The sequence below is a fragment of the Gekko japonicus genome, unplaced genomic scaffold (genome assembly GCF_001447785.1).
Source record: "Gekko japonicus isolate JY-2015 unplaced genomic scaffold, Gekko_japonicus_V1.1 scaffold580, whole genome shotgun sequence".
NCBI classification, from domain to species: domain Eukaryota; kingdom Metazoa; phylum Chordata; class Lepidosauria; order Squamata; family Gekkonidae; genus Gekko; species Gekko japonicus.
In genome coordinates, this window is record NW_015165845.1 from 749,482 (window position 1) to 763,987 (window position 14,506).

The window sequence follows — 14,506 nt, forward strand, 5'->3', positions numbered from 1 at the left end:
TGTGAATAAAGAATTGTGCTGTTTGCCTTTCAAAAGCACTGGTGCCTGACTTATTGATAGGGATTCATACCTGGCAGACATCCTCAACCCACAAGAAATACAATCCCTGAAGAGACTTTTTAGAGTAAACTGGTCACCCCTCAGAAAGATGAGGTGATCAGTCAGAACAGAGTGAGAATCTGAATCCAGTAGTATAAACTGAGGCCCCACTCGGTCGAGATCGTTGCACAACAAAAACAAGTTATCCTTGATAACATAGGCATGATTTTCCAGAAAATAAAAAATTATAAAATTGTTTAATTCCTGGGTTTTAAATACTATCAGTTCCACATAAGTTATCATCTCTTCTCTCTATAAATACACATTAGAATTTATGCAGTTTTTAATAGCTGGAAGCAATGACAATAACCGAGAGACCCTTTCTTGTACTTTCTGATGATACCATAAAGTTCTGGTGAATGGGAGATAAAAAGTAAAAATTGTTGCTATTTTCTGGCCTGTCCATTGAAAATATGGTTAATTTCTCTCCAGCACTGAACCTGAAGGCTGTAAAAAGCAGCTGGATACCACTGCTTCTGCTGCCTTTCCCAGTGACACAGATGTTCACTTATCCAAATGGTAGTTGAAAGCTTTGTAATGGAACTGACCTATGTGAGTCTTGGTTTCTAAGGTTGGCTAGTTTGGCCTTCGTTTTAAAGGAGCAAAGCTCCAACTGCGAAGGAGGAAGCCTGTACTGCATATGTGTGTCTTTAGTTCCCTGTATTTAATCCTGTGCTTTACATAAGGAGTGTGTGGATTTTGCCTCCCAGCTCTTATCTTTTTGTCTATTTAAATTCTTATTAGTTTGTTGCCAAGCAGAAATTTAATTACTCAGTGTCTTGATACCATTTATGACTCCCACTCTGATTGGCTCATGGATGGTGTATACGTATGATCCAATCAAGGTAGGACTTCAAGTTTTAAAAGGGATGAGACTAATGGCTCACTCTCTTTGTCGGCATTCTAAGCACGGGAGCTGTGTAAGCATGTGTGTTCCAGAGCCTGGATTGCTCAGCAAACATGCAGCTGGAACTATCTTGGATTTTGTTAAGCGCCCTATGGGGATTAAGGCGCCTGCGCCAACTCCGATGGGGAAACCTTTATCAAGCTCAGCGAGGATCTGGAGCCCCTCCACTCAGCATTATTCGCAGGAACTCCAAGCTGTATTTACCAAATAGAATGTTGATGTTATGATTGTTTACCCACTCCCTTGTGCACCTGTCTCTTTGTTTTAATCAGACGTATAAAGAACTCGAAATGTACAAAGCATTTTAATTGCAGGAGGGCAGTGGAATTGATTATGTATTTTTAACATTACAATTTGTCACTCTGAAGATTTAGAAGACATTAGAAGGTTTGCAGTTAATATCAGTAGAGTCACTAAATATTATTAGAGCAAACTGGGAAGTAATTGGAAGTTATTGCTTCAAAGATTACCTGGCAAAACCACACAGGAAAGCATAATTATTACTTGACTGCAGTAGAAAGCCTATCCTTTGTGATCCTCAATTAAAAAAAGAAGATAAACTTAAAAAGATAGAAGCTAAAGGAGGGAGAGAGAAATTAAAGAGGTTACAACATGAAATGAATCTAGTTTTAACACAGGAAATAGCAAGAAGAAGAAGAAGAGATTGGATTTATACCCCGCCCTTCACTTGGAGTCTCAGAGCGGTTTACAAACTCCTTTCCCTTCCCCTCCCCACAACAGACACCCTGTGAGGTGGGTGGGGCTGAGAGAAATCTGACACAAACTGCTCTTTTTCAAGGACAGCTGTGCCAGAGCTTGTGACTGACCCAAGGTCACATCAGCAGGTGCAAGTGGAGGAGTGGGGAATCAAACCCAGTTCTCCCAGATTAGAGTCTGCACACTTAACCACTACACCAAATTGTATTAATTTGAAAATGCAAATAGACCCACTAGATGGCTAGTTTATAGATTAAGAAAAGAAAGAGGAAAACATACAATAGTTGCCTTAAGAAATGAAAATGGGGAATTAAAATATGGAATACAGGAAATGAAAGAAATTGTAGAAAGATTTTATAAAAATTTGTATAAACAAGAACCCCCAAAAAGTGACCAAATAGCTAGACATCTCCAGGAAAAAACTTGTAAAAAACTTGAAGAGAAATATAGAACCATACTAAATGAAAGGATTTCAATGTGTGAAGTAGTAGAAGCAATTAAAAATCAGAAGAGGAAAAAAGTACCTGGACTAGACGGTTTACCTATAGAACTTTATCAGACCTTTGAAGAGCAGATTAGTAAACCATTTAAAGAACTTCTCCAAAACATAAGATTGAATGGAAAGCTACCAAACTCATGGTACCAAGCAGTAATTTCTTTAATCCATAAACCAGAAACAGAAGACAAAGATATTAAAAATTATAGACCCATTTCACTTTTGAATACTGACTACAAGATATATGCAAATATACTGGCAACAAGATTAAAGAAGGTGTTAGCACAGGTAATCCATCAAGACCAAGCTGGTTTTTTGCCAAAACGGCAAATTAAAAATAACACTAGGACAATCCTGAATGTCATAGAATATTATGAACAACATCCCGAGAAACAAATGGCACTAATGTTTTTAGATGCCGAAAAAGCTTTTGATAATATATCTTGGGAATTCATACTTCAAAAATTGAAGGTTTGGGATTGTGGTACTCAATTTTTGACAATGGTTCAAGCAATTTATAAGATGCAATATGCCAAAGTGATAATTAATGGAGAACTGTCAGCGGACATTGAGATTCAAACGGGTACACGACAAGGCTGCCCCTTATCACCATTATTATTTATTTTTGCCCTTGAGTCGCTGAACGATGAGGTTAGAAAATGCACCCAAATACAAGGCCTAAGAGTGAAAGGGGGAAAATTTAAACTGCTCGCTTTTGCGGATGATATTGTCTTTATAATGGAAGACCCAATAGTATCAATTGTAAAATTATTGGACACGATACAGGAATATGGAAAAATAACCGGATTTAAAATTAATTTGGAAAAAAACGAAAATAATAACTAAGTACTGTATACCAAGTGTGATACAAGAAATGCAAAGACTGTCAGAAATAGAGATGGTGAAAAAAGTTAAATATCTAGGAATTGTACTATCTAGTAAGAACAGTACTCTTATAGAAGACAATTATAATAAACTGCTGGAGGAAATTAGAAAAGACCTACAACGTTGGAAAGCTCTACAGTTATTATTAGGGAGGGTAGCGACAATAAAAATGAATATTTTACCGAGGTTCCTTTTCCTAACCCAAAATATACCTATATTAAGAAATACAAAATTCTTTACAGAATTAGATAAAATTGTTAAAAAGTTTATTTGGTATCCTAACCGGGCAAGAATTAAATGGAAAATCCTACAGGATAGAAAGGAAAGAGGGAAACTGGGGTTAAAGGTAAAGGTTCCCTTGCTCGAAAGCTAGTCGAATGTGACTCTAGGGTTGCGGTGCTCATCTCCGTTTCAAAGCCGCTGTCCAAAGACGTTTCTGTGGTCATGTGGCCGGCATGACTAAACTCCAAGGCGCACAGAACGCTGTTACCTTCCCACCGAAGTGGTACCTATTTATCCAATTGGAAATTCTACTACCAAGCGTCAGCCCTATGTTGGATAAAAGACTGGATAACTTTGGATAACACAAGAACTCTTAATTTAGAAGGACATGATTTAAATATGGGTTGACATTCCTACACATGGTATGGGAAAGATAAGATACATTCTAAGTTTAGGTACCATATGATAAGAGGAGCACTTCTAAGGGTTTGGACCGACATAAAAGATAGATATATTAAGACACCAAAATGATTATCCCCCTTGGAGGCATTTATAAAACCTTCTCTCATTAACGCATGTGATAGAATAAGTTATGAAATACTGTTGGATGATAATAATGAACTAAAATCAGAAGAAGTATTAAGATCCTTGTATAAAATCAACCTAACCTGGTGGGAAAAACTTCAACTTCAATCTAGATATGCTAAAGACATAGTAGTAGGTTTTCAATCAAAGACATCATTAGATAAGATCTGGTTATCAACAAATGATAAAATGGTGCAAAAACTATACAAATTTCTGTTGGAAGAAGATAGACAAGATGAAATTGTTAGCTCAGGAATGGTAACGTGGATGAAGGATATAGGCCACCCTCTTGATATTGGTAAATGGACAGAGATATGGAAATCAGTTAAGTATATGAGAGCTACTAATTATAAAGAAAATATTTATAGTTTTTCACCGGTGGTATTGGTCACCAGATAGGTTAGCAAAATGCAATCCCTCTATTTCTAAAGATTGTTGGAAATGTAAAACAAATGTCGGAACTTTCTTTCACATGTGGTGTACAAATTTCTGTTGGAAGAAGATAGTCAAGATGAAGTTGTTAGCTCAGGAATGGTAACGTGGATGAAGGATAAAGGCCAGGCCACCCTCTTGATACTGATAAATGAACAGAGATATGGAAATCAGTTAAGTATATGAGAGCTACTAATTATAAAGAAAATATTTATAAAGTTTTTCACCAGTGGTATTGGTCACCAGATAGGTTAGCAAAATGCAATCCCTCTATTTCTAAAGATTGTTGGAAATGTAAAACAAATGTCGGAACTTTCTTTCACATGTGGTGGCGTTGTGGCAGGATACAGGGTTATTGGAAAATGATACAGAATTTAATATCGGAAATACTAAATATAAATATGGATTTGTCTCCAGAAATAGCACTATTAAATATTATCCCGGATTGCTATAGGATAAACATTAAATACATGATAATATATGTACTAACATCTGCCAGAATGTTATTAGCCAAATATTGGAAGCAGGACGAACTTCCCACTAGAGATGAAGTAATTAGCAGATGGCAGAAATTGACAGATTGAGCTTAATACTTCAAGGAAAGGATGATAAGGTTTTCGAGGTTAGATGGGCATGTTTATATAATTGGATAAATAAGAGGTGAAAAATTAGACTCAAATGTATAAAAATATGGTATGTTAGAAGTGGTATAACGTATATAACTTGTATAAAATTGATAAATAAACTAATTTAAGAAAAAGAAAGAATGTGATCCTGAATGCCAAATAGCCTATGAAATGAGGGGCTTCGTGCTCAGTACTTATGAGGAACACTCAGCACTCATGAACATTGGGTTCCTCTTGCTTTTCTTTCCACTCCCCACAATGTCAGCAGACTGTTGTTGTTTGATAGCAGTTGAAATTTAGTCAGTGTGTTTGTGTGCTGACTGCTGAGGATCATTTTATCACTTTTTCCCAATAAAAACTTGGGGGGGGGGCACTGAAACAACCTCTATGAAATATCTTTTCTTGTACGGTTAGTAAAATGTTTCTTAAAGCAAGGTTTTTCACATTCAAAATGTATAGCTTTAAAATGTCTGAGGACTTTTTTATCCCCCCCCCCAATGTTTTCCTTTGGTAGAATACACTTCCTCTAGTGGTAAGTGGGGGCAATTTTGGTGACTGACACTTGGGAGCATGTTTTGACTAAGCAAAGCAGACTACAGAAAGATGGGATAGACAGGAAAGGTTACCTGCATGACTAGTGATCTATTCATGCTAGATTGGATCAAGACGTTGGATTGGATCCTGAGCATGGCCCTCCCATTCATATCTATGGATAATATATTTGTATGCACATAAAAGGAATGTGAATGTGAAGTTGCTCCTTCAGTTGAATGAACAGAGGAATATTGGCTGGTAGTTAATGCATTAGACTCGAGCCTTGGGTACCCAAATCTGAGGATCTGTTTTCTTTGGTATGTACCGATGGGAATGACATTCATAAATTCTGAAAAGTACCTTTGAAAAAATAATACTTAGAAAATAACTCATCATAATTGTATATTGTTTTATAATGAGAGGCACCGAAACTTTTAGATTTGCTTGTAGATGACTCAGCATCTTTGCCCTCCAGTATGACATGAAGAATCGCTGTAGGTTCCTGAATCGCATAAAATATGAAGATCTGCAATTTAAAGATCTGTTTGTTGGCAACAAAATCACAATCTTTTCTCGCCATCTCAATTTGGTTGACTACGGAGATCAGTATACATCTCGCATGTTGGGTAGTCGCAAAGAAAGGTGAGAGAACATAGTCTTTGAGCTGCTGCACTATTTTCAACTTCCTGTACTATTTTGATCAGTAATACTGCTTCACTTCCGGAAAGGTTCAGTGAGAGAAAATCCTTGTATAAGGAGACTGGTAATATATCACGTTGCATAGCAAATTTTAAAAGGGGGGGGGTTATTTGATCTGATCAAATTAAACCCACATGAAAGAAAATAAGGTTTAGAGAAGAGGAAAGAGTTCTGTTCTGTAAGGTACCAAATACATGTGGTGATCATTTGGTGTCTTGGCTGCATTCACACAGTCTTCCCCTGTGACATGAGAGACTTGTGTGGCAGCCAGCGTTAATGTACCTTTAAGAGTAGTTGCACCTGGGAATTGGAGTCCACAGTTAGGGGTACCAGAAGCTTCCATCTGACTGGCTCATTAAGAGTAATTTCCTGAGCTCAGAGGAGCAAAGATAGGAGTTTTATTGTTCTTTTCCGTTTCTTTGTCCATCAACCCTTACCGCAAAGAGAGGGGAAGCCCATCTCTTTTCTCACCATGGCCATAGAATTGACCTAGATCAGAAAGGTGTAACGCTCTATCCAGCTATCAGTTCGATTGTGAGTAAATGATCTACTGAATGCATGTGAAATTAAATAAAGACGATTTAAGCTCTCTTCAGTGGCTGTGCGTTGACTCACACCTGGAAAGCGTTTGCCTCAGCTGCAAGCTCACGGCGCGCTAGACAGGACAACTACATTATGGAATTGGAGCCTAACCAATACAGTCCAAAAGACTGTTTTCATTTGTGAAGAAAAAGGGACTTCTTCATCTTGACCTCTGTACAGTACCCATAACTGGGGACTTGTACAGGTCCAGCAGCTCAGAAAATGTCTACATTACAGTGCAATTCTTTCTCTTTGGAATTTAGTGGTGGCATTTAGTGGAGCCAGTTTGGTGTAGTGGTTAGGAGTGCAGACTCTAATCTGGGAGAACTGGGTTTGATTCCTCACTCCTCCACATGCAGCTATTGATGTGACCTTGGGTCAGTCATAAGGTCTCTCAGAGCTGTTCTCTCATGAGCAATTCTTGAAAGAGCTCTCTCAGGCCTAACCACCTCACAGGGTTGTGGGGAGGGGAAGGGAAAGGAGATTGTAAACTGCTTTGAGACTCCTTCGGGTAGTGAAGGGCGGGGTATAAATCCAATCTCTTCTCTTCTTCTTGATTAATTTTTGTTTATCTTTTAGAACCTTGGCTTTATTAAAACCTGATGCAGCCCTCAAGCTCGGGGAAATCATTGATATGATTTTGAATGCTGGTTTTACAATAACTAAAGCGAAAATGATGATATTATCAAGGTAAGGCTTTGATAACTTTTCAAAATTACTTAAATATATTGTACTTGGCATCAACGTGGAGTGCTTTTTCTTAGTGCTCCCACACAACATCATGCTGAAACATTCTGTTTCCAGGAATTTCCTGTCTTCAATATGCTGTTTTCCAAAACTCCTCTACTCTGATCTTTTTGGAAAGAATGCAATCTAAGTGTGTTAGCACACCATCTGTAATGAGTGGTGTGCATTTTTCTGTCCTCCAAAGGTCTTGCCCTCATCAGCATCACTTTTCTGCTATCGGCCCCTCATGGGTAGGGTTGGGCATGAGCTACATTTTTTTGGTTTGGTTCATGGTTTGTGGCTGAACCATGAACCAAACCATGAAACAATAGGAACTGCGAGGTTGGTTCACGAACCGAACTGGTTGGTATCGGTTTGTGGCCCCTGCTTTCTGCTGCTTTTGGTGGGGAGCAGAAAGCTCCAAGCCATTTAACCCCCATTTTCTGCTCCCCACCAAAAGCAGTGGTGAACAGAAAGCAGGGAGTTAAATGGCTCAGAGCCATTTCTGCTGTCTTCACAAACGGCCACAAACCACCATGAGCTGCCTTAAAATTTGTGAAAGTTTGTGGCACCTCTTCAGTTCATGAACATCACTTTGTGAACCACGAACTGGCCAAAACTCTTCACAAACTTTCATTTGTGAGCCTATTTGTGCCCATTCCTATTCATGGGTGATGTTTTCCAACCATTTTTTCCTGTTATACTCACAGAGGGCTTTTAAATTAAGTTAATATAAATTAAATTAATTAATATAAATTAATTGCTATAATACTATAGTGTTTTAATGATCTATTAGTAAAGGTAAAGGTTCCCTTGCTCGAAAGCCAGTCGAATCCGACTCTAGGGTTGCGGTGCTCATCTCTGTTTCAAAGCCGAAGAGCCAGCGCTGTCCGAAGACATTTCTGTGGTCATGTGGCCGGCATGACTAAACACCAAGGCGCACGGAACGCTGTTACCTTCCCACCGAAGTGGTACCTATTTATCTACTTGCAATTTCTTGCTTTCGAACTGCTAGGTTACAACTGGCTTATTTCAAATTTTGATAGAATCCTACAGTGCATATATAAGGAAAATAACAAAAAAGTGGGTGTTGAGTCACCATGGCAGCTGTGATAACTAAGCCCCTGAGAGCTAATACAGCATCGCTGTGGAGCACACATGGAAGGGAAAAGTTGTGAAAAAGAAGAAAGTGCACAGAAGTCTCCCATGTATGGAAGTGCATTAATGTGCATTTCTTTTGCATTCACAATGAGAGCAATGTGGAGAATTCACATGATGTGGAAGTAGTTTCATACTCATAGCCTTAAGTGAAATACAAGGCCAGAAGCTAGAATGATAATGACAAAAAGCGAGATAAAAAACCAATTGCATAATTCACATACTTTAGAAACAACTAGCTGATTCACCAAAACTGAAGAATCAAGAAAAGTGCTTTTTTGTTTGAAGAAATGAAAGCAGATTTAAAGTTAGATGAAAAAACTCTAGTAGCTAAAGTAAGATTAAACAAGTAAAGAAGCAAAAGTGAAAGACATGGAACAATCTGGTCAGCAAAAAAGGGATGATAGAGGTAGTTTTTTGTGACAAACAAGCCAAAAAATGTATACAAAGAAAATCAAGGAAAACAAAGGAAAGTGAGGAACAGGAACAGGTCCTCAAGGTAAAGATTATTATCAAAGGGGCCTGGAACCAGGAGAAAAACATTGGATAGCTGATGTATTTATGAAAGATGAAGCATAGACCTGAAGAATAAGAACTGGAGAGAAAGAAAAAGGGATGGAACAACAAACTGGGAAAAATATGTGGATAAAGCATTTCAAAAAATCTAACTGTTTAGTGGAAGAAAAATTAGCAAGATTAATTATATAACAAAGTCTGAAATGCTCAAAATCATTCATGAAGAAGAGCAGCCTTATTCATCTATTTTAATCCCTCCCTTCCTCTAAGGTGCTGGGGGCCAGTTCACACATAACAATGCCATTATGTTTCCCATATGGCTGTCAGTAATCCTGTTAATGAGTTATTCTCTAGGACCAATTTTGCACAAGGAGCTGCGCTGCCATCACACCTCCCTTTGCCCTGTTTCCATTAGTCAATTTCCCACTCATTAGTCAATTTCCCACTCACTCGAAGCCTCGTGGCCACATTTTGACCCACGGCTTTGCCTGATTTTCCCCGTGGTTTCGTGATCCTGTTTTTTGAAGATCACAAAACCGTGGGGAAAATTGGGTGAAGCCACGGGTCAAAATGCAGCCATGCGGCTTTGAGTGGGAAATTGACTGATGGAAATGGGGCAAAGGGAGGTGCGATGGAGGCGCAGCTCCTTGTGCGAAATCGGTCTGGGAGTTCCATGCTTGGAATTCCTCGGCCCACGTGGACCCCATTTGCTTCAGGGCTGCAGGGAGAGAGAGCTTGAAAATTATTCAGGAGGCAAGGCTCAAGCCCTTTCTCATCATGTGCTGCAGTGATCTGAATTGAATCCAAGTGTGCCTGGGAATTAAGTTCCAAACAAGGAACTTCCAGACCTTGTCTGTTGCCCTGACATATGGGGGAGACATGAGAGTTTCATAATGTGTGCAGTGGCCCACAGGGTGACATACATTTTTTCCCTTTCTCCATTTTATTCTCATGACAACTCTTTAAGGTGGGTTAGGCTGAGAGAAAATAATTGCCCCTGATCACTCAGTGAAGTGCATGGCAGAGTGGGGATTTGAAACCAGTCCTAGTCACTCTCTGCTACACCTCACAGGCCATCACTGAATGAATTTTAAGAAAAAGAAATAAATGAACAGTGAATAAGAATCAAGGCACTGTGGCCATAACTGGGCTCTGATTCAAAGGAACAATGACTTGCTGCTAATAATAGATGAGATAAGTTGGCATCAGCCAAAAATCAGAAGCAGATTCAATAAAGGGGAACACACAACAGCTTCCCATAATGATAAACAAAGCAAATTAAAACCCTCTAAATAAGATGGCACAGAGGCTCTTAAAGCTTGATGATGTGTCATCCTAAATAAGTCATCATATGAAGTAGCTAAGTTTGTGTGTGTGTGACAGAATGCAAACAGGCACACAATTTGGAATCATTGTAATTTTTCTTGAAAGTTGCTATTTGTAAAGGAAAGGAAGTTTATACTATTAAAAAGACTTTATTCCTTCTTTGCTCAAACTATAAGGATCTTGGAATTGTCCCTCCATAATCTATTTATGTAGCTTTTAGCAGATTCACAGCACAGTTTTATTCTGGAGTGTGTAAATTAAACCATAAGTCAGTTGACAAATGCTTAACTATTAAAGGAGGGCATGTGGGCATGAAAAGCTGGAAGTAATCTCCATCGTCCCAGCAGATAGGGTAAACTCATTAGAATGAAGTGGTTATGCATTCAGAGAGCACAAATTAGAGAGTGGAGAACGTAATTAGCTGTTTCTAAGATGAAACCCAGAGAATTTATGGACTGATGCAACTGAAGGCAAGTTCAAATAAATTATAGAATGGCTTTTTCTCTCCCTCCCCCACCCCAATTTTTCAGCAGTCATACAGCTCTGTTGGATGAAATATTTTAGGTTGCCCAGTGGGTCAAGCAGCAGTTCTGGTCGATCATGTCAGGCTGAGAAAATGCAGAGGAGGGGAAGGCTTATACCTCCCCGTTTATAGCATGCTCCTCATCTGAATCAGGCCTCCAGAGGCTGTTACTTACTAAAATGTTTATAAGAGTCATTCACAACTCTGCCAGGGTCTCATCTAGTCCGGCACTTTGTTTACTTAATTTATAGCCAATGGCTTGGATCCCTTGCACAAGCAAAGGTACATTTCTCAAGCAAGAGAAACCTCTGATTACTATGGATTCCTTCCCCCACCCCACCCCACCCCACTGCAGCCTCTGCATTGCATTCTGGAGGGTCCTCAGGAGAGACTTTAAGGTATGTGTGCAAAGGGTTGCAACATAAAGGGGTAGCAGGGAAGCCCTGGTGTGTGAGAAGAATTCCATTTGTGGCTTTTGGGGTGCAAGCTATTGTTGCTGATGATAAAATATTTTTCACAAAAACAGTAACCAGGAGTTTAAAAATAATATTTTGTAGGAAAGAAGCAATGGATTTCCATGCAGACCACCTTGCTAAGCCGTTTTACAAGTAGGTATCTGTTACTGTGTATAAGAAGGTTGAAATAATGAAAGGGTGTTAGATGGAATCAGATATGTGCCTAGTTGATCATGAGATACTTACGGCAATGGATTTTGAGAGAAATACAAGTAGAGAGAGCTTGCAGGAAGGGCTTATCTCATGTTTTCTTCCAAACTCCTGAGGAGAAGCAGAAGTTGTTACAGACTAACTTACCTTTGTTTCTTACCAGGGCTTTTTTTCTGGGGGAATATGCTGGAACAGAGTTTCAGAACCTCTTTGACAAAATAATTTTTAAAATGTTTAAAAGTTCATGAGTTTTCAGTATACAGATTGAAAACTTCATTTCCCCATTGAGAGTTGTGGCACCTCTTTTTTCTTTCTTTTTTTAAAAGCCCTGTTTATTACAATGAGGATAGTGGCATTATTGCTTAAAAGCATCAGTGTCTTGTTTACTTGACAGTTGATACACATAGACAAAAGCTGCCTTTTACTGAGTCAGACCATTGGTTTGTCAAGGTCATTATTATATGACTCTGACTGGTGACAGCAGTTCTTCAGGGTCTCAGGAAGAGGTCTTTCACATCATTCTGTACATGAACCTTTAACTGGAGATGCTGGGAATGGAACCTGGGACCTTCCTCATGCAAGGCAGATGCTAGACCAGGTAGTATAACAAAAAATGGCTATACAGTGGATGTGATATACTGTATCTGAAAAACACTGTGATTTTTAAGGAATATACACAAAATTCTGTTTGAAATGACAAAGAACCTCTTATTAGCTATTCTTTAAAGATGCAGTACAAATACAAATTGAATTTAAACATTGGAAGCTAAACCATAATACATGAGGTTAACCACATAGTATTACAACGGCAACAGATGTCCCAGGTAAATCTCCGTTTCGACCCTTCGTCAGACTGTAATGATATGGTTGAGGGGACTAGTGCAGGACGTGCACAGGCACTTATCCTCTGTTTGCAGTTGCACTCCACCACTCAAGTGTTATACCAAGCTGAGGAGCTCTACTATTTCCCTTGACACTATTCAGTGTTCTAGCTGGGTCCACAAAGTCAAAAGCCTTTGGCTGGAGATCTCTCGCTATTACAACTGATTTCCAGGTGACAGAGATCAATTCATCGGGTATACCAAGCCCAAAAAATATTGGTATATACCGATATTCCTGAATCCCAATATCAGTATTGTATTGGGATTCAGGAAATAATTGGTATTGCTGAAAATATTTGGCTTGGAGGTCTGAAATGGCTTCCTCCCATTCAAACTGATTAGTGTGGCGGCCCACCTGTCAGCTGATTGGTTTTGGGAGGAAGCCTGAGAAAAGGCATGTTTAAAGACAGATTGGGAAGGCATATTTAAATACGCCCCTTACCATCCCCAGCCGGCCTACTGCAGCAGGGTGACTGGGGAAGAGAAGACAGATCAGGGAGGCATGCTTATATGGCCCCCTTCCTTTCCCCAGGCAGCCCACTGTGGCGGGTTGGCTGAGGAAAGGAAGAAAGATCAGGGAGGCATGTTTAAATGCCTTGGGAGCTATTAAACTCTTCCATTTCGCTCCCCTGCTCCAAAGCGGGGGGGGGACAAAACTGAGGGGTTTAATGGCTCCCAGCCATTTCAGCCTGATAGTGCATAGGTCCACCGGTCAGCTGTTCAGTTTAAATGGCTGGAAGGCATTTCAGCGCTCCCTTTCTCCCCCCCCTCTTCAGAGTGGATGGGAAGTGAAATGGAGTGCTGAAATGACTGCTGGCCATTTAAACCTAACAGCTGACAAGCAGACCCACTTGTCAGCTGTTAGGTTTAAATGGCCAGCAGCTGGGTTCTGTATAGGTGAATGCACCCAAATATAAGCCAGATAAGATACAGTGTTTTTTTGGTATTTATTCAGTTCGCCTTATGCCGAATACACACCCTTAGGGTGTAACTTTGCTTCAGATAGCACAGTTATCAAGACAGTCTATTTTCCTTATTTTTAGATCTTTTCAGTGTTATGTAAATAAAAAGTATAATTTTTATGCTGAAACCTAGGCCCTTTGGGACATAAGTACCCCACATTGAGGTATGGTTTTGCAGCAGACTGTTGTTTAGGAAATAGAGTGGAGGCCTGCAAGGATTTTGGGGAATCTCATTTCTTCTCCCTCCCTAGTTCCTCTTTCTCTTCCCTGAAACCCCTATAGCCCCTTTTCTTGCTTTCTTCTCTCCTTCCCACTTACCAGTCATCCTACCTTTATCAGCCTCCCTGTCTTCAGCTTTCCCACCTTCCCTCCCCCTGGTAGTTTTTTTCCTGCGAAAACTATGGTCCAGTCATGCACTGTCAGCTACTGGAATGGGCTGAGTCATGTGCCAGCCAACCTGTAAGGACTTAGTTTCCTTTGTATTCCCCCTCCCAATACTATTTTCTCTTTCTCTTCTCCTGGCAGCTTCCGTATCCAGATTCCCCTGTTTCCTTCTCTCCTGCCCACTCACCAGTCAACCTGCCTACCTTTTATCTCCTCCTCATCTTCAGCCCGCGGAGCCAAATGGACCCTGTGCGGCTCCAGATGGCTCTGCGGGACCCGAGGCCCCCTGGCGACTCGTTGGAAGAGCTGGTGGAGGACTGGAATGACCGGCTCTCCTCAGCTATCGACGAGATCGCTCCCAGGCGCCCTCTCCGCGCTCGTGATAAGCGAGCTCCCTGGTATACGCAGGAGTTGCGCTCGCTGAAGCGAGAACTGAGACGGCTAGAGAGACGGTGGCGTCACGCTCGCGACGAGGTGTCCAGAACATCCTATAGGACGCTTATGAAAGCCTACGGGATGGCAGTCAAGGCCGCAAAGAAAGATTTCTATGCGGCCTCGATTGTGTCTGCTAGCTCACGCCC

General features: G+C 40.2%; 1 protein-coding gene across 1 annotated transcript in view; it reads left to right on the forward strand.

The window, feature by feature from the left end:
- NME7 (NME/NM23 family member 7) overlaps nt 1-14,506 on the forward strand; it is a 141,511-nt gene that overhangs the window by 33,258 nt on the left and 93,747 nt on the right. The window contains exons 3-5 of the mRNA XM_015411059.1: nt 5,979-6,145; nt 7,364-7,474; nt 11,591-11,641. Coding sequence (XP_015266545.1) covers nt 5,979-6,145; nt 7,364-7,474; nt 11,591-11,641 — 329 coding nt within the window. The remainder of the gene's footprint in view (nt 1-5,978; nt 6,146-7,363; nt 7,475-11,590; nt 11,642-14,506) is intronic.